This window comes from Corylus avellana, chromosome 4, assembly GCF_965113065.1.
Source record: "Corylus avellana chromosome 4, dhCorAvel1.hap1.2, whole genome shotgun sequence".
NCBI lineage: Eukaryota > Viridiplantae > Streptophyta > Magnoliopsida > Fagales > Betulaceae > Corylus > Corylus avellana.
In genome coordinates this window covers 4,777,137-4,800,449 of record NC_142493.1, presented here as the reverse complement: position 1 = coordinate 4,800,449, position 23,313 = coordinate 4,777,137, and the positions used below count along the sequence as shown (strand labels likewise).

Sequence of the window (23,313 nt, the reverse complement as noted above, 5' to 3'; positions counted from 1 at the left end):
GGACAAATGTTGCATGTGTAAGAGGAATGAGGAGTCCGTGGACCACCTTCTTCTTCATTGCGATGTGACTTCGTTATGTGGAGTGCGCTCTTTAGTCGATTTGGGATGTCCTGGGTTATGCCTAGACGTGCTATATATCGACTTATTTGCTTGTTGGTGGTCCTTTGGAAGGCCGAGGAGTGCTGCAGTGTAGAAAATGATGCCTTGGGGCCTCTTTTGGTGTTTATGAAGGAAAGGAACAATATAAGCTTTGGGGACTTGTAGAGGACCTTGGAGGATATTTTAGCATCTTTTTACCATACGTTGTATCTTTGGGTTGCGACTTAGGTGTCCCCTTTGTTGTTTGTTTTTCTTTTTCTAGTTAGGTGTTTCCTTTTGTATACTCTTGTTGTACTTAAGGGCCCCTTACGCTTTTAATAAGATTGGATTATTACTTATCAAAAAAAATAATAACAAAAAGATCGGAACAGAATAATATGTGTGCTTATTATTTCAAACATTTATGTTAACCCATATTATATGCTATTTCCTCCTTTAAGATATGGGTTCAGCATGTTGGTTATTTCCATTACTGAATTCTCTCATATTTGATAAATTGATAATCAAACATCTTTGGATTTTCAGGTTCTGGAGAGCTATGAACGTGCTTATACCAATATGGTCCGTGTTCAGCAGCTCTCCGAACTAGAGGAGGTTTGTCCTGATATTATTTGTAATTTTGTTTTCTGCTTTAATCATTAAATAAATCACAATATGGGGGAATATATCTGTTTCTCCAACAGGTCATTGATTATTGTACGCTTCCTGCTGTAAGCCCTGTTGCTGAAGGGCGGCGGGCCCTTATCCGCAATATGTGGAACGACCGCATACAAGGAGTGAAACGAAACGTTGAGGTAGATATGTGTACCATTTGTTGTTACTTTTCTTACTTTTCTATAATGAGGATTGCACATCAAGTTTTTCAACATAGATTTTATAGAAAGAATGTTTACCCCGACTGTAAAGCTAATTCATTGTAGATTTTGGATTTGGGTTAATGCGTGATGTTTATGGAAACATTTTATGATTAAAAGCAAGAATTTAAAGTAAGAAATGTTTGGTTCGTCTCGCATGCTTTATGGTGTATGTGAGCATGCTTATTATGGTGAAGCTACAATGTATGGATACTCCAAAGCAGCCAGGCTTGGCTTATTCCTTTGGTATATAGCGTTTGATGGCCTTCCATTTGACTTACTGCTAATTACGTGTAGGTTCTCTTTTCATAATTTCCGTAGATTTCAGAAACATTTGTCACAAAAGAAATTCCAAATTGGTTCGACCGCGATTTTGAAGTGACCATCTATTTCGTGTTAATAGGGTAACTATGAATTGCTATTTTCAGGATATATATATGACAACAATGCTTGAATTGTTTGGAGGTTTCGGTAGACACGGTTAGCATTTGGTATAAAGTGGTTAGGAGTATTCTTGGGGTTGGATTCTAGAAAAGCATAAAGGGTTGGGAGAGGTTTCCTTTTCTAACTGCAAGACTTCTCCTGCTAAGTTTCTTTGTTGTTTGAATGTTCAGGTCTGGCAGGCACTTCTGGTAGTTAGAGCACTTGTTCTACCTCCTACAGATGATGTTGAAACTTGGCTCAATTTTGCTTCTCTTTGCCAAAAAAGTGGGCGGATAAGCCAGGCTAGATCTACTTTAGTTAAACTCTTACAGGTGTATTTAGCAAATATTTTCCCACAAGGATGTTAAGTTTAAGACTTGCACTCGTTTGTTTAACTAACTTTTTATGAAATCTTTTTCAGTATGATCCCGAAACATGTCCAGAAAATGTGAGGTACCATGGTCCTCCTGAAGTAATGCTGGCATACTTGCAATACCAGTGGTCGCTTGGAGAGGATGCTAAGCGCAAGGAAGCATTTGTTAGGCTACAGGTATATATATTTCACTCTTTTTTGCCCTCATAATGACCACTTTCTGCTAGCTCTACTTACTTTCTAGTCCTCTGACTATATATTTTTCTTGGCACAAAATTATTTCTCTAGAATTTAGCTGTAGAGCTTTCAAGTGTTCCAAGTACTCAAACAGAGATGCCAACTAGCTTCGTCAGCCGTGCAAGTCCAAGCATTCCACTCCTTGCCCGTGTATATCTTGAACTTGGAACTTGGCAGTGGGCACTATATCCTGGAATGGATGATGAGTCTATTCAAGGTAATTAGTGATTATAATACTCACATGGTTTGAAATTTCCTTTGAGGATCTGATTGATCTCCTATATTCATTAGTTTCAGTTTTTTGTAGATATCCTTGTGGCATTCAAGAATGCCACTCAATGTGCAAACAAATTGTCACAGGCATGGCATATGTGGGCATTGTTCAACACAGCAGTTATGTCTCATTATACCAAAAGAGGTTTGTCCAATGTTGCTGCACAGTATGTTGTTGCTGCAGTCACCGGATATTTTCATTCAATAGCATGTGCAGCAAATGCTAAAGGTGTTGATGATAGTTTGCAGGTAAACCAGATCCCTGGATCCAAGGCCTTCTTGAAAAATGAACTTTTCCTTGACTTTTTCACTCTGCTTAAAGGGATTCTGTGCGGTTATTTTTTTTTCTAGGGATACATCTTGTCCATGTAGCAGCTGTACATTTGGAAACTGATTTGCTTAAGTGGGCATATGCGCAACTTACCCCATCTATTTTTCCATTGTGAAAGGAGTTGCAATGTTAATGGATGTTGATAAATCTGTGTTTTTTTTTAAAAGAAATAATGCTGGTAAATGCTAGTGTATCAGTACATCAATTTATTAACAGTCATTTATTTGTATGTATATTTACATATGATCCACATTTCTACATCACAGCTGTCTGTTGTACCCTGCACATCATATGCACTTGGAAATTTGATATTCATCCTTCATGCAGTTTCTGGACCATGCCTTGTTGCTGTGTTTCAATACTCTGATTCTAATTGATATTTTCTTTGGATCCCACTATCTTCTTCAGGATATACTTCGCCTTCTTACATTGTGGTTTAACTATGGAGCTACTGCAGAAGTTCAAATGGCACTAAGGAAAGGATTTGAACTTGTTAATATTAACACATGGCTTGTGGTTTTACCTCAAATAATTGCCCGTATACATTCCAATAACCATGCTGTGAGAGAACTAATACAGACGCTTCTAGTTCGAATTGGACAAAGTCATCCACAGGTTTGCTTTCGATGGTTTCTATGTGTATAAGATTTTCAAATCCTAACAATGGTGTGTTAGCAGTAGTGCCTGGATAAATTAATTGAATATTAGAACTTGTTGAGATTGTGCTTATGCTAGTCAATGGATTTTTAAATTCATTATTTGTATCTATGTAACACTAATATTATTAGTACCTATCAAATATATATATATATAGATATATATATATATATAGATATATATATATATATATATATAGAGAGAGAGAGAGAGAGAGAGAGGAAGCAAGTAACTTCGATGAGCTGTTCTCCCTTTTGTGTGTTTTATCTTCTCAAAAACCCCTTTACTTGTTTCATTTCATTATATGTCAACTGTCTTTCTCCACCTGCAAAAAGAATAAGAACTTATATTTAACCAGTTACATTTTCATGTCCATTTCATCAATCTTCAAACAAATTTGTTGATGAAACAAACAATATATCTTGCAACTGAATCAAACTCAACTAAGCCTTCATCCTACTTTATTGGAAACAATAATTTTTCCACTGAAAATATCTCAATTAGTTAATGTTGGGCAACATAAACAGGACATATCACTGGATAGGTATTGGTGGGATGTCGTTCTTGAGATAATTAGATATAAATATTATATAAGGTAAAATGTCAGAAAGGGCTTCTACTTTAAGCGTATAGCGTAAAGAAGGTGGGGAAAAAGGGCCTTGAGCTTTTGGTTGAGATTTTGTCGGCATGCCTGTGACTCACTGTATGTAGTTAAATAGCATTTTTTGCATTGGGTTATTGGTGTGTTTCAATTGAAAGCTTTTATATTTGGATAAATGGCGATAGTTTTATATTTGGATGAATGGTGATATCCCTCCTCAAGTTACCTCTTAGAATTGACTTTGTTTTGTGCTTGCCTTTCTTGTTGCAGGTCATGTATTATTACAGTTTCCTTTCATTTTATTTTGTTTCTTCCATGTGATTATAGTAATTAAATTCCTTTCACAGGCTCTTATGTACCCACTTCTAGTAGCTTGTAAATCAATAAGTAATTTACGTAAAGCAGCTGCCCACGAAGTGGTTGACAAAGTTCGGCAGCATAGTGGCTTACTTGTGGATCAGGTGAAATGATTTATCAATTTAATTCTTTCTATTTTTATTCCCCTTTCCTTTTGTTTCTTTTTCCTTTTTTTTTTACTAAAAAGAAAAAAATTTATAAGCAGATTCTTCTCTACAGGCACAGCTTGTATCGAAAGAATTAATCCGGGTTGCAATACTTTGGCATGAGATGTGGCATGAAGCATTGGAAGAAGCTAGTCGTTTATATTTTGGTGAACATAACATTGAGGGGATGTTAAAGGTGTTGGAGCCATTGCATGAACTACTCGAAGAAGGGGCTATGAGGAATAATACAACCATAAAAGAGAGAGCATTCATTGAGGTTTTCGCATAACTTACATCCGTTTTTCTCCTCTCTTATATTATAAAACTAATAGCCTGTTCTTATTTTGCATTGTGTGTGAATAGTATTATCATATTTTCACTTCTAATCTCTTATGTTTAGCTTACCTACATGTTGTGAACTTCCTACACTGTTGAGTGGAATCATATATCACCATAACTTGGAACTATTTAAAAATCTCGAAATTCTTTCACTTTCTGACCTTTAAAGCATTAAAGATAAACTTCTCTTCCAATTCTTAATGGGTGGTTCTGTTCCATCATGATTTCCAGGCTTATCGTCATGAACTACAAGAGGCTTATGAGTGTTGCATGAAATATAGGAGAACTGGAAAAGATGCTGAGCTTACTCAGGTATAAAATCTTTCAAATGTAAATTCGGTCCTTTATTATCTGAGGTATATCCAATCTTTTCTTAATGAAGAAATTTGTCATAGTGATCATGAGTATTATCATACCGTCACACAAGCCATTTTTGCAACCATAATTAGGAACAATACCTTCCTGTCTGCATGTTTCAGGAAGTAAGGCACACCATGATGATGCCAAACATCTTGTTGAATCCCTTTAAAGTTGAAGTCATTCCCAACAGAAATTGGTTCCTTATGGCTTTTGGTCCTTTCCTCATGGCTTTATTGTGTCAGTTCATTAGAATAGCTAAAAAATGTCATTGCCAATGAACCCACCCTTTCAGCCGCTGGCCTATGATCTCAAGTTCAAGAAGTTCATCGTATGGCAAGCTATAAAACGTACAAAAGTTTGCACCAAACAATCTTATAACAGAAGAAGAACTTCTTCTTAAACGGTGCAACTAAAAACCTACTTGACACTAAATAGCTCAAATGGCATCTTTTCTCCTCATAAGAACAGGGTAAACGGTGAAGTCATTAGTTCAAACCTATCAGGCGCATACGTAGCTTACCAATCCTTATTAAAAAAAAAAAAAAAGTTGAGTAGTGATTAGGATTTAAGGAAGGTCCGCCCCTTTCTCAATTGCCTTAATTAAGATGGGTAGTAGTAGTAAAAGGATATGATTGTTTAAGATGCACAAACAATATTGTTTCAGATAAGACTGAATGATGAAACAGGATTCATAGAGCTGCTATGAATTAGTTTTGGGAAATGTTTGATGTGGCTGACTTCAATTAGTTGGGATTGAAGCTTATTTGAGTTAAGCCTTTAGGTTCCCGAAATTGGGTGATACCATCATACCTGAAATTTAAAACATCTTAAACCCCCAATAAAGAGAAGGTGGAGGTAAATCTCAGATGAAGGCCAAGACAAGTGAAGGGTAATCTGGTGAAGCATTGGCTTATGAATCTCCAGTCACTTCAGAAGCTTCATAATAAGTGGAGTGAACCTCAGATGAAGGCCAATAGTGACACCAGCTGCCCATTTTTAGGGTGGCAGGGAACCATTGCCCTCCTCTTTTTGCATTATAATGTCTCTCAAAGGTTTCATTTGATCGTCTTAGTTCTCCTGCAGTGGAATATTAAATAGTACTCTCTAGTTCGTTTGTGGGATGTTTTACTTGATATGTTCGGTTTCTTTTTTCTCCCTTTTACAATGAACTTAATCAGATCTAATCATGTATTCTTAATCTCAGTCAAAAGAATTTTTCAATTCAAGTTATTGCTCCTTTGGAGTTGAACGCCTATGCTGCTTAGTAAGGGGCTTGTAAAAATTTAGTTCTCTTTTTGCATTTGCCTAACTCAACTGTGACAGTAAGTTGAGAACCTTGAGACAAGTTTGTGCAAGCCTGTTTTAAAAATTGCTGAAGTTTTTCATCTCAGGGAAAATAGTTATGTACTTAATATTCAGAAAACTGACTATCCGTTTCTATTAAATTATAGTTCACTATAGAATATCTTATGCACCTTTGTATGTGTAACATGAATCCTTTGCACATACCCAGACTTTGAATCTTCTATCTGCATGCAGTTGCTCCTGCTCCAGATTTTGCTGTGGTTCCTAGGGCTCATCCATTTGTATTAAAGTTCCACTGTTTATAATATGATAGATCTATATTTCATGTTTATATGCTTGTTCTCTGCTTTCTGCCCAGACGGGTTATAAGGCAACAATCTGGGCTTAAGTGGTCAATTTGTAGTTTTCTCATATATTGTGGTAACAATGGCTGCTAATATTTCAATTTGTGCCTTGGCCAGGCATGGGATCTCTATTATCATGTATTCAGAAGAATAGATAAGCAGCTTCAAAGTCTTACCACCCTGGACCTGGAGGTAAGAAGAATCTCTCTTCATATGAGATATTGTTTTTCTCATTATAATTGCATTAAACCTCTTTTTTTCTTTCCTACAAATGCAATCAAGTCTGTCTCTCCGGAGTTGATAGAATGTCGCAATTTGGAGCTTGCTGTTCCTGGGACATATCGTGCTGGTAAGTTCAACCATATATTTTCATGATATGTGTTGGTGTTAGACCTATGAGTTGTCCTCTAATATGTACACGCTATTAATATTTCAGATTCACCAGTTGTGACAATTGCATCATTTGCACCCCAGCTTGGTATTATAACATCTAAACAGCGACCTCGGAAATTGACGATTCTTGGGAGTGATGGTGAGGATTATGCCTTCTTGCTAAAGGGACATGAAGATTTACGCCAAGATGAACGTGTCATGCAGGTATTGTCGTTAAGTTCAGGATTCTGGGGTTTTAAAGCATATCTTGTTTCTGTTGTCTTTATAAATGTGACTTTCTTCAGTTTGTCAGACACAAACATGCTCTGACATTCTTGATCTTGCCAGCTTTTCGGTTTGGTTAATACTCTGCTGGAGAATTCTAGGAATACGGAAGAAAAGGATCTCTCTATCCAAAGATATTCTGTCATTCCATTATCTCCAAACAGTGGATTGATTGGTTGGGTCCCAAATTGTGACACCCTTCACCAACTCATTCGAGAGTACAGGGAAGCCAGAAAGGTCAGTCTGTCATTTTAGTCTCAGAAATCCCCATGTTCTCTCTTCCTCTCTCTATGTGTGTATGTATGTGTGTATGTGTGTGTGCGCACGCACCCGCTTGTGCGTGTACGTATGTGCACGCGCACACGTGTGGTGTTTGTATTTTGTTTGCATGTATTGTTGGGTGGTTGCATGGGGCTTTGAGGGTAGCTGATTTTAACTAGTGTTTAACTGCGAGTGTTGGTGTATGGATGCCTGGGGTTTCAGAGTAGCTGCATAACTTATTTTATAAACATTTCATGGTTTCAGATTGCCCTGAATCAAGAGCACAAATATATGCTGAGTTTTGCTCCAGATTATGACCATCTGCCACTCATTGCTAAAGTGGAAGTGTTTGAGTATGCCCTGCAAAATACTGAAGGAAATGACCTTGCAAGGGTATGCATTCATCTGAAATACTTATTGCTGCTTCTTCTCTGTATTAATTGTTGCTGCTCTGCTGTTATCATGTAATTCCAAGCTGCATTGAACGGGCTTTTGACAGGTTCTTTGGTTGAAAAGTCGCACTTCTGAGGTATGGCTGGAGAGGAGGACAAATTATACTAGAAGTTTAGCGGTCATGAGCATGGTATGTGTTTCCCTTGTTCCATCTTTTTTTTTTTCTCTCTTTTGTCCACCATCCACCCACCCCAAAAAAAAAATCTTCAGAAGTTCAGTCTATTTCTTAAATGTACATCTCTAGAGTGCTAATTATCAATATTAGTCTCATTCCATAACTTAGTCAAATGATCTTATTGCATATGGATGTGAGTTCTGTACTAATTTAGTAGTTCTTAAGCACCACGATGTTAAGTTCTCCATATCAAAGCTTTGCAACTTATTTCGCCGGGAGCCTGCTAGTATTTACAATTTTTTTTTTTTTTTTTTTTTCAATATTTGCTCATCTAATTTCAAGTTTTGAGGTGAGCTGAAGATAAATTGCTCGCATTGCAGGTGGGTTACCTACTTGGCTTAGGCGATCGTCACCCAAGTAATCTTATGCTACACCGCTCTAGGTACCATATAGTAAAGAAAGCATGTAGGTGTACTTTTTTAATTAATTTTACAGCATCTAACATTTAATGTTCTGTTGTAGCGGCAAGATCTTGCACATTGATTTTGGAGACTGCTTCGAAGCTTCAATGAACCGGGAGAAGTTTCCTGAGAAGGTATCTCAGTTTATTGTAATAAATCCTCATGTTTGTGGATTTTTATTGGTTCCAGTTCTTAATTCTAGAATTCATAATGTAGGTCCCCTTCCGCTTGACTAGAATGCTTGTGAAAGCTATGGAGGTTAGTGGTATCGAGGGCAACTTCCGTTCAACTTGTGAAAATGTGATGCAAGTTCTCCGAGCACATAAAGACAGCGTCATGGCTATGATGGAGGTATGGACACCAGAATTCTCATGTTATGTTTTTACTTCTGGAAGCTTTTCCATTAGGACAAGTTCATGTTCTAAATTTAATTACTTGGTATGGAAAAGGTGAGACACACTGCCACGTGGGATATATTATCATATGGGTAATATCAGTTTGTCTTTGAAGCTATAATATTAATTAGACTAGCTCAGAACATTGCGCGAAATTATTCATTATAATTTAATTTTAATACTTAAAACACATCTTCATTATATTTTTTTATTATAAGTCAAAAAAGTTGTGTAAAAAAATCTATCATGCCTATTTCAATAAAAAAAAACATACTAAATGTTATACAACAGTATATTGCTGAACATAATGACACCATTACACATAAGATTGCATAAATATATAAATCACATAAAAATATATTATCATAAGAACCATATATAATTTTTGTTTTAATCCATATAAATTAAAACATATTAAAAAATTCTCGTATGTGTAATTTAAAATGGAAAGAAGTGTAAAGAAAAAAGAAAAAAGTAAGAAGAAAATCTGGAATGAGTTGAAACATAAGACTCTTAATTAATTTTAATTTAAGCACATTAAAAAATACATAAAAATCATAGTAAATAACAGGTCTTGAATTCGAATCTTGACTCAATAAAGATAAAAATAACCACAGGATAAAGATTATATATATATATATATATATATATATATATATATATATATATAATTGAAAAGAACTATTCTAGCAAAAACAAAACAAAACAAAAAACAAAAAAGAAAAGAAAGAAAAGAACTAAAGTATATTTTTTCATTCAAAAGCAACAATTGGAAACTCCCTCGGTCTCTCTCTCTCTCTCTCTCTCGTTATTTTTCTTAAAAAAGAAAAATAAATAGAGAATTTGAGAACCTTTTGTTTTCTTCACTAAGACATCAATTAAATGCATCCTAAATAAGACCCTTACGTTTTAATTGTAAGATATAAACAGAAAGCAAGAGAAAACATAAAGAGAAGTAGAGGCAAAAAGACGAAATTTGGAAACCTTTTGTTTTCTTCATTAAGACAATTAAATATATTACAAATAAAACCCCGACGTTTTAAATGCCCAAAACTTGTTCACTCTTTAAAACGCCACGTGTTGCAATTCTAGGCACTCTAATAGGATTGATTCACTCGCAAAAAAATATGGGTTCAGGACACGTATCGCAATTCTAAGTACTTTCTAAGCCAAAAATCGGCTTATATATATAATGATGATGATGATTAAATTCACTATCTCTTATCTGTTTAAACTTTTAGGATAAGTGGTAATTTAATATGGTATCAGAGCAAAGGTCTTGAATTCGAACTCTGACTCAATAATTTATTTCTTATTTCAATTAAATAGTCAATGTGTTGAATCTTATTTTTTGAGAGTGTGAGTCTATACATGAAGAGAGTGTTAAAGTATTAATTAAATGATTAAATTCATCATTTTCTACCAGCTTAAGATAAATGGTGATTTAACATAATTGTGGGATATAAATAATTTAGAACAATCTGGATAATAATATCCAGAACAAAAGGTAATAAACAACTATGTCCTGCCATTAGCTATTTATGCCTTTGCTGCCCAAAGAATAAATTAATTAACTGAAAATCAACTAAATGATGGCTGTTTAGTTGCTCAGAAATTCGGAGGTAAAGGTAAACACTTGCACTTTTTTTTTATAATTTTTGTGGGTGAGTGAAAAAAGAGGTTTTGTGTTTTTTATTTCTTTTCTTGGGTGGGGTGAGTCTGGTTTAGAATAAGGAAGCTGATTCTTAGTTGTACCTGTTTCAGGCCTTCGTTCACGATCCTCTAATTAATTGGCGTCTTTTCAACTTCAATGAAGTCCCACAAATGTCGGGGTTTGCAAGCACTAATGTCGCTCCTGTTGTGAATGCTGAGGAATCTGCTCCAAATAGAGAGCTTGCTCAACCTCAGCGGGGCATCCGGGAAAGAGAGATTCTTCAGGTTTTTCAGAATTTTGATTGTAAAATAATATGAAATGATTCCACTGAGTATTGCTCATATTATCAGTTGGTTGTGTAGGCTGTTAATCAACTTGGTGATGCTAATGAGGTCTTGAATGAGCGTGCTGTGGTTGTAATGGCTCGGATGAGTAATAAACTCACTGGACGTGATTTTTCTACTTCATCTTCTGTACCCACCAGTTCTATTCAACATTCTGTAGACCACAGCACCGTACCTTCTGGCGATACCCGTGAAGTTGATCATGGATTATCTGTTCAATTGCAAGTTCAGAAGTTGATTATCCAAGCTAGATCGCATGAAAATTTGTGCCAAAATTATGTCGGGTATGATGCGTTATTTTCTCTGCTCTTTTTTATTTTACATGCATTTGAAGTTTTATTCATTTGATAGGACTTCCATATATGAACATTACGCCTATTATATTTTGAGTTTTACGTTTCACACCTATTATTATATTTGCGGTAAATTTATATATAACTTCTTGTGGTATTGGCCGATCAAGGTAAAAACAATCACCACTTTACACTTATGGATCATACTTGGGTCAGCCACTAGTTTATCTAAAACTTATTAGGCTAAGATTGTCTGAACCGGCCGTTCCATCCATTTTTATCAAACTCTTCCTGGATTTCTAAATCTGCAACTGGCAATATGCTGATAGTTTGATCGACACTGATTTCTTATTATCACTGCATTTTTGCTTTGTTTCAGGTGGTGTCCTTTTTGGTAAACAAAGGGCAATTGTATATCAGCTGTAAATATTTTGTACAGAGCTGACCTTCTGAGAAGTCATTTATCCACTTGTGTTGTATTTTATGTATAGACGCAATTCCAATCAATAAAAGATGCTTTATTTCTCATTTAGTCGACAAATTGATACCTCTTTGTGCATGTGTACAAGTACAACCTAGCATAATTGAAGGCCAAGATGGTCAATTTCTAATTGTTGGGAAAACAATTTTGGGGAAGGGCAAAAAGAAAGAGCTTTTTATTATCGAATCTCTAGTTAGAATTAAAATCTGGAACTTTGACAACGAAGATTTGAGTTTTGGTCATGCGATAAATAGGTCATTTTGGGTCTCTTTTTTAACATAAAATTAAGAAAAAAAATGAATAGTGTGTGCTGATTAGTACGTGCATGGTGTATAAACATTATCTAAAACTAAGGAGAAGTTTTTGAAGTGTTAGAAGTAGAGTTATGGTGAATTTTCATGGAAAATGAGAACACTGCACGATTCTCGTCCACCCAGACAAGCTACATGATATATTGATATACACAGAACAAAGAGCCTTGTTCAGTGACTCGTTTGGAATCAACTCGAACAAGGTCAGCCAGCCACAAGGAGCTTCCAGTCCGGACGACATATTTTGTAAATAAGGCAAAATGCCTCGTTTGATAGCCCGTTTGGGAGGCACCTTAGACGCTTTCGTGTCTGTGAGCCATCTCGCAGATCAAAGTGGAGGAGGTGCCTGGAAGATCAACAACAACAACAATGAAGGGAAGCAAATATAAAAAATGGGTAATGCCAGCCAGGTGCGTACAAAGGAGAATCAAACCGTGGATAGCTTGATTAGCTTCAAAGCAAAGACGAAAAGACATTTCACCCAATCCAAGGAAATGAATCCCAAAAACCTGAATGAGGACTAACACAACTGGACAAGACTCTAGCCATTAGCATGCAAAGGAACAGGATCTTTTCCAGTCCATTATGAACTGAGGGGTATTTACTTCATGGCTAGGATTTTTTAAAAGAAATACAAAGAAATCCTAGTATCACAAATATGCTACATGTCCTCTAAATAAAAAATAATAATAAAAAAAAGATGGTGGCCGGCAACCCCATAGGGGGTGGCCGGCCACCATGGTTTGACGTGAGGTGGCTTCGACCACCCCAAACCGAGCTATCTGGGGTGACTTCCCTAGGGGTGTTTCGGCCACCCCCAAGGACCAAAATGAAAATATATATATATATATATATATATATATATATATATATATATATATATATATAGGGTTGAGATTTGGGGGTGGCTGGACCAACCATGTTGCCAGCCACCCCCTATGAGGTTGCTGGTTACCATCTTTTTTTATTATTATTATTATTCTAGTTTTTATTTATTTTTTAAAGTTTTTATTATTTTTTATTAAGAGGACACATGGCATATTTGTGATGCTAAAATTTCTTTAAAGAAATCCTAGTTACGAACTGGATACCCTCCAGTCCATTGGACTGGAGAGGATCCGAATCCCATGCAAGAGAGCTATTTGATGTACAACTCATTGATGCAACGATGCATTTTTCCCATCATGGAGCCACCTAAATTTCAAATATCCCACCCCTCCTAGAGAAAGAGAAAGAGAGGGGCTCAGCGTTCTCTCTAGAATTTTATTTCTTCTCCTTTTAGGCAACACCAAAGAAGAAGAAAAATCACAGAAGAGATCTTTCCTCCTCCCCCTTTCCTAATAGCAGCGTTCGGTGTCTTCTCTGTGATCTCTTTGAGTCTTTATTTCTAACTGGTGTGTTTTAGATCTAGTTCTTTCAAACTTAGATTTGATCATCATCATCAGCCAAAGCATGTCTTCATGGGATGTCTACGATGCCGTGTTCCTCAGCTGCTGCTTGTGAAATTTTTTTTATTTTTTATTTTTATTCTTTTTGTCCTACCCTTCAGGTCAAGGATCTTAATTTTCTCATGACCTTTGGGCCGATAAGGGGTATTGGTGTGAGAGTTTATCTCTCGTGGCTGAGCTACCCATATTTTAGATCTAATATGCTCGAAGTAGATTTGTTCCTTAACTATCATTTTACATGAGATAGCAAAAGCTTAAAGTCATATGTACTTGATTATAAAAATTCATGATTGTATCTATGACTTTATAATCTCATAACATTTTGGTTATGATTTTTTATAACTTTATCAATGAAATCTACATATTTCCGTTCAAAAATTTAAAAACTAAAAATAAAAAATCAAATATCCCTGTAGATTATTAAACTAAATTCTCATCGTCTAACTAAATGTAGTGGAATGGAGGACAATTGGTGTACCCCAAAAAACCCAAAATAGATTTATTAAAGCCCACCTCGCAAGCAACACTAGAAGCAAGTCATGCCCAATTAGGTCCTTTGGGAGTCTAATTAATTGGTACACGAGTCTAAAAAGAAGCATCATCCCATCACAATTGGCAACCAAATTTTAAATCAAGAACAAAAGGCGTTCTATAAAGATTTGCAAGTCTATAACCCGAAGCTAATAGCAGTAACAGGAGCCAAAAGATAAGGAAAAAAAAAAACGAAGGAACAAACAAAAAGAATTACAAAAACTTGTTAAAAATTAAAAACAGGAAGGGTAGTTGTAGTGTCAAGCTTCGCTTCTTTTACTGGATTCGCTAGGTAGAAAATTTCCGTCAGGGAAGGCAACCAGGTTGAATCCTTTACGAGAAGAGAGAATCAGTCGGTGCCCCCAGACAAATTGGGAAGTGGTGATTTGTCTCATCAAATGGAAGGTTATGTGGACACCAGACATTTGCTCATTCGGCCTAGAAACAGCATGGAGTATCAGAAATATAAATAGCTTAGATAGCACTGAGAACCTTTTTTACATGGTAGTGGCTTGAGCAAAGGACATTTCATACCAGCCAGTATTACAGAAGTAAAAACTAGATTTGACTGTCCTTCAATTTCCATGGAGCACACCTGCAACAAACATCATGTACAATGGATATATTTACTTTCAACAGTTAAGTAGCAGGTCTCTTCTTATACTTGCTCTGCACTAGGCTCAGAAGGAAATCTGTAAATATGTGCTCGTAGTCCGGCATTTTCCCATACCCTGCAGAGGTTAAAAGAAGCTTGTTCAACCACCAGACTGTAAGGCAATCTTGGCAAACAGATGGAATCTAATATATATATATATATATACACACACACACACAGCAAAAAGTTGTTAATTCTAAATTCCTGGGTCAGGCATGGCATGAATGAGTACAAAAGCATGCATATACAGACAACAGTGACTGCATGCATGCGTGACACACAGATTTCCATTTGCTTAATACATCCTGGGGGTTGATGTCAGGCTCCAATTTAAACATAAACTGTAAAAAGAAGAGCAAACTAGGCACATCGTACATGATGCTTACACTACGTGTTTAACTGCAAAGTACATTAGAAAAAAAAAAAATATATATATATATATATATATGGAAAATTCAGCTGGGCTTCCATATCCAAAATAAAAAGGCTTAGGTGAACTCACGAACAGAGTCACTAGCCTAGCTATGGACTAGTCCAACCAGTGACCATACTCCAGTCAACCGCCAGGTATGGGTATATGCAAGTGATTACCTTCTATTAAATATTTGGTTGAAAAGAAATGATTGGCCATTTGTTCCAGTATAAGATGTATCTGCAACCTTAAAATCACTAACAGCAGAAGAACTTTTGAATGGAGAAACATCAAAATTACCTTCCTATTATTTTATTTCAGTAAAGAGTTAAAAGAAACTATAGCATTTTGCTCTCTAGTATTTGACTGCCCAAGAAGAAAGGAATATTACCAGTTAAGAGTATTAATGGGGATGTGAAGTCATAAAATGGGCTGACATATTTGAGAATGTGGGAGTGGAGAGGGATGCTTTTCAATAATAAGAATGGAAATGATCTGAAGTTATTATAAGTAGTGTTTTGCATTAATCTGGAGCAAGTTTAATGATTCAAAAACCCTCCCATTCTAGTCAATTCCCATTTCACAGCAAAACTATTCCATTTCCCAGAATAAACATGAAATGTGCAGTTGTGCGCAATCACGTGCACACACACACAGGGAGAGACCATTTCAATTCGTAGGCAACAAATTCAAAAAATGTAACCAACCTAAAATGAATAAGAAAATAGAGTAAATTTGGCTTCAATACAAACAGGTTATACTTGCCAGGAAAGTAGTTGATGTCAATCACATAAAAGACATCTCTGGTCCCATGCTCTCGGATCATATCTATGTTGAACAGCCGGAGACCCTAGAAAATATAACACAATATAGTTAAGGAAAACATATCATATGACCTATTCATCTGCCTAGTGCTAAAAATTACAACAAGTTGAACCAAGAAAATAACTTACCAATCGGCGACGGAGCTCCCTTGCAAGCTTCTCCAGCAGAGGTCGTGGAGGATGTTCTGCATTACAATATTACATAAAGTGAGGAGAGTTGCCAAGGCCAACCAACTTCTGAGGCAGCTCTTTACATGCTTCAGCGATTTAAATTCATTTAACTGAATAAAGACCATAAATTTGATGCATTAAAATGAAACTGCTCTACATATAAACCAAAACAGAGTGAACTTGGGGATCAACCTCAAGCCCATTCAGTATCACTTGATAATGCATTGAATCACATTTCAGGTAATTTAGAACCGACCCATTGAACATTAATTAATATTGAGTGATTACATCAAAATAACAAATGTAGTTAAAATAGGCAATCAAACGAGTTGACGCCAAAATATTTCTTGGGAAGAAAAAAAGAAAAGAAAAGTAATCTCACCAGCAACACCAGGTTCCAAATCTGCATCATCTGCTGAAGCTGAAGCAGATGAAACCCTTGGGAAACGGTACACACCAGAAACTTTTGCTAGCTCACATTTACTAACATTAGGCAGAGAGAAACGCCTCACAACCTTTATCGTTTCACCGACAATATAAACTTTGAAGAGGATGGCACCTATAATAATGCAGTAAAAAAATAATTTCAAATAATAATATTATTTACAGTGGCTAGAATGGAAAGGAAGACGTTCATGCATCAGTTGCAAAAATATACCATGGTTAACAAACTCCTGGAGAACCAAAGGAGGTTCAAGTTCTGTTAGGGAGAATTGATCATAAGCAAGAGATAGTTCATGTGACTTGGCACTTCCATCCACAACTAAAGGTTTTGCCACTGAAATATAATTGAACAGGGGAAAGATTTTTTTTTTAAAAAGAGGACACAAATAATGATTACAGTAAAATTAATCTGAATCAAAATTAGGAACACAAATAATGATTACAAATTAGGACACTAAATTTGAAAATTAAAAAGAAAAGGAAAAACACAAAACACACCAAGTGGCAACTTTAGCCCAGATTTAGAAACTTCATAAGGAATAGAAGATGGATCTTTTGTTATGACCAACTGCCTTGGAACACCAACCTTGCCTAAAATAGTAGTCATGCCAAAATTAGTCAAAATCAGTAACCAAATATGATCAAAAATTTGAAGAAAAAATAATAAAGAAAAGGCTTATAAAGATGGGGGGCGGGGGGGGGATTCAGTTCACAAGAAGAGTAGTAAGACCTTTACCATGGCAGTCAGACAAGTTTAGATCTGCCACATCCTGAAGCATGGACTGGCGATTGTGTAGATGTTGTATCCCATCTGGAGGATCAAGGACTGCTACTTCAGGATGTTTTTGCCTGTATTCCTTCAAAGGGGAAAAGGAAAAAACAAATGAGAGAAAAATAAGCCCCACTTTACTGGCACAACAAATCTAAACAATTATAATAATAATAATTTATAATAGCGACAAAATTACTGAATTTAATTATTAATTGCAAGGAATCAGTCATATTCCAGCCACTGGTAGTCAATAAGACAAATTTAATGCCCAAAAAATGTTAATACCTATACCACCCAAAAATGTTAATACCTATGCCCCCAAAAAAAAAAATGGCATATATAGTATATTCAAAGGAATATACTAGTGTGCCCTATTATGAAGATTTAGCTTGAAAAATACTGAACTTGAACCAGTTATACTAAATTTAAAGTCAGGGAGAACATTTTCTCAACAGATCTAGAACCAAAATGGATAGAATATTTCTGTCCAGATTCCTGGAGAATGATTGAGGGTATTTTGATCTGCGTTTCAAATAAATTTCAGGACAAGAATAGCAAAATTTTGAGCAAAACATTACAATTCTGTAAGACTCAGTCAGCCCTGTATTCAATGTTCATGGTCTCCAAGATTCTACAGCAGCAAGAGGAAGGTCAAGGTAATAAGCCATCTTGAAACAGTCAATGAAACAGCTTTTGTATTAGTTATTTAGTTGGAAAGGAGCATATACAGAAATTTATTCAATGCTCGCTCTACTCATGTTAGGTAAGCAATGAAGTATCTTGCCTCCTCTACTTATATCTTTTAAATGGTCAACAGATCCTGCATGGTGCCCATAATTTTACGATGGACCCTAAATGAAGAGATTCTTGTCAAATTAGTCAAGACTCCAAAAAAAAAGAAACCAAAAAATTGAACTTGAGAATAATTATGTGAACTGACACTCTAATAAGAGTTGGTGTGACAAGATTCTCTCTCTGCTATTTTTCACTTGTTGCCGACATCCTTTATAGATATTTTCAGTGAAAATTTTGGATCAAAGGCCTTTGCAATTGTTTGCTACGAATGTGAGCTACTATTTGAGACGTCCATTCTCAAGCCATTTGGGATATCAGTTGCTATGTCCCTGATAAGCAAGCCCCTTTCAAGGAGAGATAAAATGGCTACTCCGTTTCAAAAGTATTTTATCATCCTCCAAAGCCAAATTTAGTCTTCAGCCTGAGCACTTTAACTGATCCACTTTTCTTTTTTTCATTTCCCAGTCACTTGTTTCATGAATACAACTGGCACTGCTAGAGAAATTGGATTTTGGAAAAGGACACCTAAACGATATATAGACGTCTTCATTCGCTATGGAAAAATGGCTAAAGGCACTTCTCATTCCCTAAAAGCCTTGATGGATTAATGGTCCCTATTTAGAGAATAGAAAACAACACATTCTTAAGCTTAGGTATACAAGCCAAGCACAATTTTAAGAATGTGATCAGGTTGAAAAAGCATAGAGATGTGTAAATATTGTCATCAGCTAAAGATAATCATGGTATCTAATTCCTAATTGCACAAGTGATCTGCCAGACAAGAAAAAAGCGCCTACAAACCATATGTCTTCAGAAGGAGAAAGAAACAAAATGCAGAGAATCAGCATTGGAACTAAGTACAGCGTCACAAACCTACAGCTTCTAAGATGAGGTTGTGTCTGATTTGAGTTGTCAAGGGTGTCTAGCAAAACTAAACTGTCAACCACATTTATTTTTATGAACAGACCATTCATAATAATTCCAGTAACAGTATGGCTAATTTTATCAAGCAAGGGTGATCGCCATATGGGTAGAAAATCTTCCACACGGTTCACCTATTCAACTATATTCAAATCTAGAAATTGACTGATACAGCAAGAGCCAAGGCAATACCTAATCACACCAATAGAAAGTCCGCATTATCATTTTTTTTTTTTTCTTTTCAAAACAGAGAAGAAAAAGAAAAGCATTTTCTTACGGATAGAAAGAAAACCCTTCTAGGTTAAGAGGTTCCCCTAAACTCAATCCAGACAGCAGATCAGACTGAAGGTTATCACAATGGACCATCCTATAAGATCATAAACCTCAGACCTCAGAAAGTCCCTCTAGATAGAATGCCAAAATCTTTGGCAAAAGGACAGACGGGCATATGAGACAGTTATACCACGAGTGACTTGATTATACTATTGACCAATTGCAGATAACTTCTCCTTGGATTGAATAATGAAACGCACTGCTTGAAAAGGATAAGGCAAACCCGAAACAGCTTGTGGCTTTTTTTTTTGTTCTTTTAAAAAAATAGATACGTAATAAAATCAAATCTATCTTCAACAACTCAATCACCAAGAAACGTGAATACATAAAGATGCATACGCATAAAATCAAGCATGAAATTCTAACATTATTCTCTGTAATACTGAAGCCAAGACAAGTACATGTTATGCATGTAAGCCTACTATTAAATGTCATATAATTCCATTAGACTATTAAGGTAAAGGAAGGAAATAGAAAGAGTGTCAAGATATCCTTTAGTAGACATGTCAATTTAATGAACAACACATTTCAGCAGCCGCTGAGCCATGTTTACTCAATTTTTACTTTGTGAAATTTTAATTATTGCGTATAGGAACTTAGAGGATTGAGTTAGCTATCTTGCTTACCAAGTCAAAATATTCAAATTGCACATTTAATTGACCGGAAAAACGAATATTATGACCAAAAAAATTACGTTTACAAAACATCTAAAGTCCAGCTAAGTCAAGAATAACCTTATTAACTTCAGAAATGTAAGAAAAGCTTTGCAACCAAGCTAACCAATGCCTTAATAATTTATGTAGATTGACCACTAAAAAGTAAAATCCTCTTGGCTCCATGGGCACTGACTCAACTATATGCTCATGATTCATGAAGAGAAGAGAGAATTCTGCAATTTATAGCAGACAAAAATAAGCTTTAAGGGTCATAAGATCTGGTTTTCAACCAGTCACCCTCGAGTTGATAATCTCCAGCATGAACAGCCGCATCTATTTACATCATACCAAAAGCTGTATATCAAGAAACTGCAGTATCACAGGTTCAATTCCTGATACGATGCCCCAATTTAAAATAATTTAAAATATCAGTATCGATGGGTATAGATGGACGAACCTCAATAACCTCGCACCAGTCCGTTCCTGACAACTGGAAGGAACATAAGGCTTGTGAGACATTTACTTGAGCACTAAATAAGTATTATCCACATTAAAAGAAAAAAGGCAAAGCAATAGACTGGTCACCAGCTTATAGTCAAAACACCATAGACAACCAACAAAACTACAAGAAAAGCTCAACAATCAAAGAAACTTCACAAAGTTAAACAACAAGAGGAGTTCCAAAAGAAATCATCACTAACCTTATGCAAAACAACGTCGAAAGGACCTTGATCGGACAGAGGCCTCTTTAAATCAATGGGTACAAAAAATATCCCCTTATTCCTGCAGCACAAATAACATTTTATTGGTCAGAAAACAGTCGTGAACTTCAGTCATCAAATGGGTAAAAGCTCCCTTCCTCCAAAACGTACCCAACAAAGAAATTTAAATATTGTAGCTTCTACCTAGCTAAAAGAGATCACACATAATTAAGCAAACGGGACAAAGCATTTCAGATCAGATAGCCATCAAAGTGTTTCCACTAACAAAAATGCCAAAGTTAAAAGCAACAAATTAGAGCTAAGCTATTTAAACATTTTGAGGGGCTCAAATCAAGTAAACAGAAATGAGCTTGTAAGTAATGTTTGTCCATGTTAATTTCTGATGCAATATCAAAGGAATAACTCCGAATGTGTGCGTGTGTCATGATCAGAATAAAATAATTCCATAGGGTTGCGCCCCTCTGCGCTTTTTAATGAATACTTATTTATCAAAAAAAAAAAAATCCAGGTGAATCTCCAAGCTGCTGACAGACGTCAAGGGTCTAACTACCATATACAGCACAAGTTCTACCTATACCTATACAAACATGTGTCTGATTAAATAATTAACAATTCAACCCCAATAGGATGGTTGCTTCTCTTGTATACTTTTCATGCACGAGAGCTTTGCTTCTTTTAATAAATTATAATTCATTGAAAAAAATATTTAACAATTTCCTCATACAGATTCCATTGGTAGGGAACACAAGTTGATAGTCCTAGCAGTTAATACATCACAGAAAACATAAATTGCAGAAAATCTTGGGACACATTGGTAAATGACCATTGTTGATAAGGAAAAGCCAAGATTACACAGTAAACAACTAAATTATATAAAAGATTAATCACATATACTACAGAGCACGGCAGCAGGACTTGACTTGGGTTCGACATTTGAGGACTAATCCGAAAGGCATATTATGGTAGAATATTCCAATTCATTTGAAAGAACAAATGGGGAAAAAAGACCCACAGATTCCAGATACCCTGAGGTGAAGCCGATAAGATAAGTCAATCCAAACAGTTGCCAAAGATCGATTCGCGAAAGTGATCGCATCTCGCCACTATCGACAAAGACAACCACCACTGCAAAAGCCGCTTTTACCCAAAAGTACCCGAAACAAATAGAAACTAAAAAACAAACACCCAAATCTTTGGGGAAAAACCCCACGTAACGAAATTGAATAGCTGAACCGTCGACTCCAAAATGCACACAGACATACACATACAAACACACACTCACACACAAACACGCCTATATATATTTATTGATGTTTATGTATGATAGAAATGGCCAATTTCAATGCGATAAAAGGGAATCATCAAGAATTGCAAAAAAATTGTGAATTTCGATGGTATAGAAGGAAAGGAAACGGTGTGAGTAAGACTTATACCGAGCGAGGCAGAGAAGCTTGGGCTGTAAGAAGCTCTTCTTCTTCTTGGAGGTCAAGGCGTAGCCGACGACGAGTTTCTGAGACTGTGGCTGAGAAAACCCCCCGCCGATCGAATACGCTTGCGAGTTCAAGCACTCAGCCACCTTCTTCTCCTCCTCCTCTCCTCCGATTTCGCCGTTCAACCTCATGCCCACAGAAACACAAAAAAATAAAACAAAACCCAAAAGCCCCTAACCCCACAGATCAAACCGGGAACTGGGTATTCGTTTTCCCTTCTCCGCGTTGTCTCGTTCTCTCCTCCCTGTTCGTTTTGTCCAAGAGTTTGAGGGATTGTTGGTTTTCTTTTATTACGGGTCTGGGAGCGGAATGTTCAATGAAAAACGAATCGAAAAATGGGAAAAATGGAATCCCTCGGGCGGTGAATTCCAATTCCAATTCCAAGGGAATCGTTTTGCTTTCCCTGCTCTCTCTCTCTCTCTCTCTACTCTTATCTTCTCAGAGAGAGATTTCTCTCCGTCTGTCTCTGTCTCCCTCTCCCCCTCACGTATATATAGAAAGAGAGATTAATGTAGACGCGCGTGTGTATATATATATGCTCGACGGATTTTATAGAGAATATTCAGTTCGCACAGAGAGGGAGGAGGGAAAAGATTGAGTGTGTTGAGAGATTGAGCGGAGACGGTGGGCAAGAAAGAAAAAGAACGTTTGGAAGCTTCGCTTGGGATGTTTTTCGTTTTTTCTATTTTGCCCTTGGTTTCTTGCTTAATTACTTTTTCTTTTCTTTTCTTTTCTTTCCACTTCTTTTTTTACGCCATGGCGTAGGATAATATAATTTTAAGATAAACTTCACTTTAATCTCTAAACTTTCATCAATAGTAAGAAGTCATTTTAAAGTTCAAAAACTAACCATTTAATTAGTGCATTGAACTTTTATTTTTTATTTTTTCAATGGCACGCATTCATTAGGTTTTTTCGTTAAATCTTATCACAATTTTTAAAATACCCTTGTTTTTTCTTTTTATAAAAAAAAAAAACAAAAAAAACAAAAATTGCAAAGATTCAGGCGTGTGTA

General features: G+C 36.0%; 2 protein-coding genes across 6 annotated transcripts in view; one reads left to right on the top strand and one right to left on the bottom strand.

The window, feature by feature from the left end:
* The window catches only part of TOR (target of rapamycin), a 79,410-nt gene extending 67,546 nt beyond the window's left edge, over positions 1–11,864 (top strand). For 2 of the 4 annotated variants that reach the window (XM_088515075.1, XM_059591355.2), the window contains exons 36-57: positions 625–693; positions 783–893; positions 1,568–1,708; positions 1,798–1,926; positions 2,038–2,203; positions 2,294–2,508; positions 2,999–3,205; positions 4,196–4,309; positions 4,425–4,628; positions 4,922–5,002; positions 6,817–6,891; positions 6,982–7,048; positions 7,136–7,296; positions 7,420–7,593; positions 7,882–8,010; positions 8,117–8,200; positions 8,566–8,627; positions 8,708–8,780; positions 8,863–8,997; positions 10,806–10,979; positions 11,058–11,323; positions 11,712–11,864. In XM_088515075.1, coding sequence (XP_088371201.1) covers positions 625–693; positions 783–893; positions 1,568–1,708; positions 1,798–1,926; positions 2,038–2,203; positions 2,294–2,508; positions 2,999–3,205; positions 4,196–4,309; positions 4,425–4,628; positions 4,922–5,002; positions 6,817–6,891; positions 6,982–7,048; positions 7,136–7,296; positions 7,420–7,593; positions 7,882–8,010; positions 8,117–8,200; positions 8,566–8,627; positions 8,708–8,780; positions 8,863–8,997; positions 10,806–10,979; positions 11,058–11,323; positions 11,712–11,730 — 2,856 coding nt within the window. In that variant the 3' untranslated portion in view covers positions 11,731–11,864. Of the gene's footprint in view, positions 1–624; positions 694–782; positions 894–1,567; positions 1,709–1,797; positions 1,927–2,037; positions 2,204–2,293; positions 2,509–2,998; positions 3,206–4,195; positions 4,310–4,424; positions 4,629–4,921; positions 5,003–6,816; positions 7,049–7,135; positions 7,297–7,419; positions 7,594–7,881; positions 8,011–8,116; positions 8,201–8,565; positions 8,628–8,707; positions 8,781–8,862; positions 8,998–10,805; positions 10,980–11,057; positions 11,324–11,711 lie in introns of all 4 variants that reach the window. The other 2 variants (XM_088515074.1, XM_088515073.1) reach the window with 1 other exon arrangement.
* A 2,185-nt stretch (positions 11,865–14,049) lies between these two features.
* Positions 14,050–22,934, bottom strand: LOC132177702 (inositol-tetrakisphosphate 1-kinase 4). Of its 2 annotated transcripts, XR_009439792.2 has the most exons (11): positions 22,242–22,934; positions 20,788–20,869; positions 20,544–20,576; positions 17,346–17,466; positions 17,108–17,200; positions 16,824–16,943; positions 16,548–16,724; positions 16,124–16,179; positions 15,936–16,020; positions 14,638–14,834; positions 14,050–14,541 (listed from the first exon to the last, which is right to left on the bottom strand). XR_009439792.2 is itself a non-coding variant. In XM_059590132.2 (10 exons), the coding sequence occupies exons 1-10, from the start codon at positions 22,427–22,429 to the stop codon at positions 14,743–14,745; spliced, it is 1,047 nt and encodes a 348-aa protein (XP_059446115.1). In that variant the 5' UTR covers positions 22,430–22,934; the 3' UTR covers positions 14,050–14,742. The 2 variants fall into 2 exon arrangements, 1 of the variants encoding a protein (XP_059446115.1); XM_059590132.2 differs by having other exon boundaries at positions 14,050–14,834.
* Between the last annotated feature and the right edge of the window lie 379 nt (positions 22,935–23,313).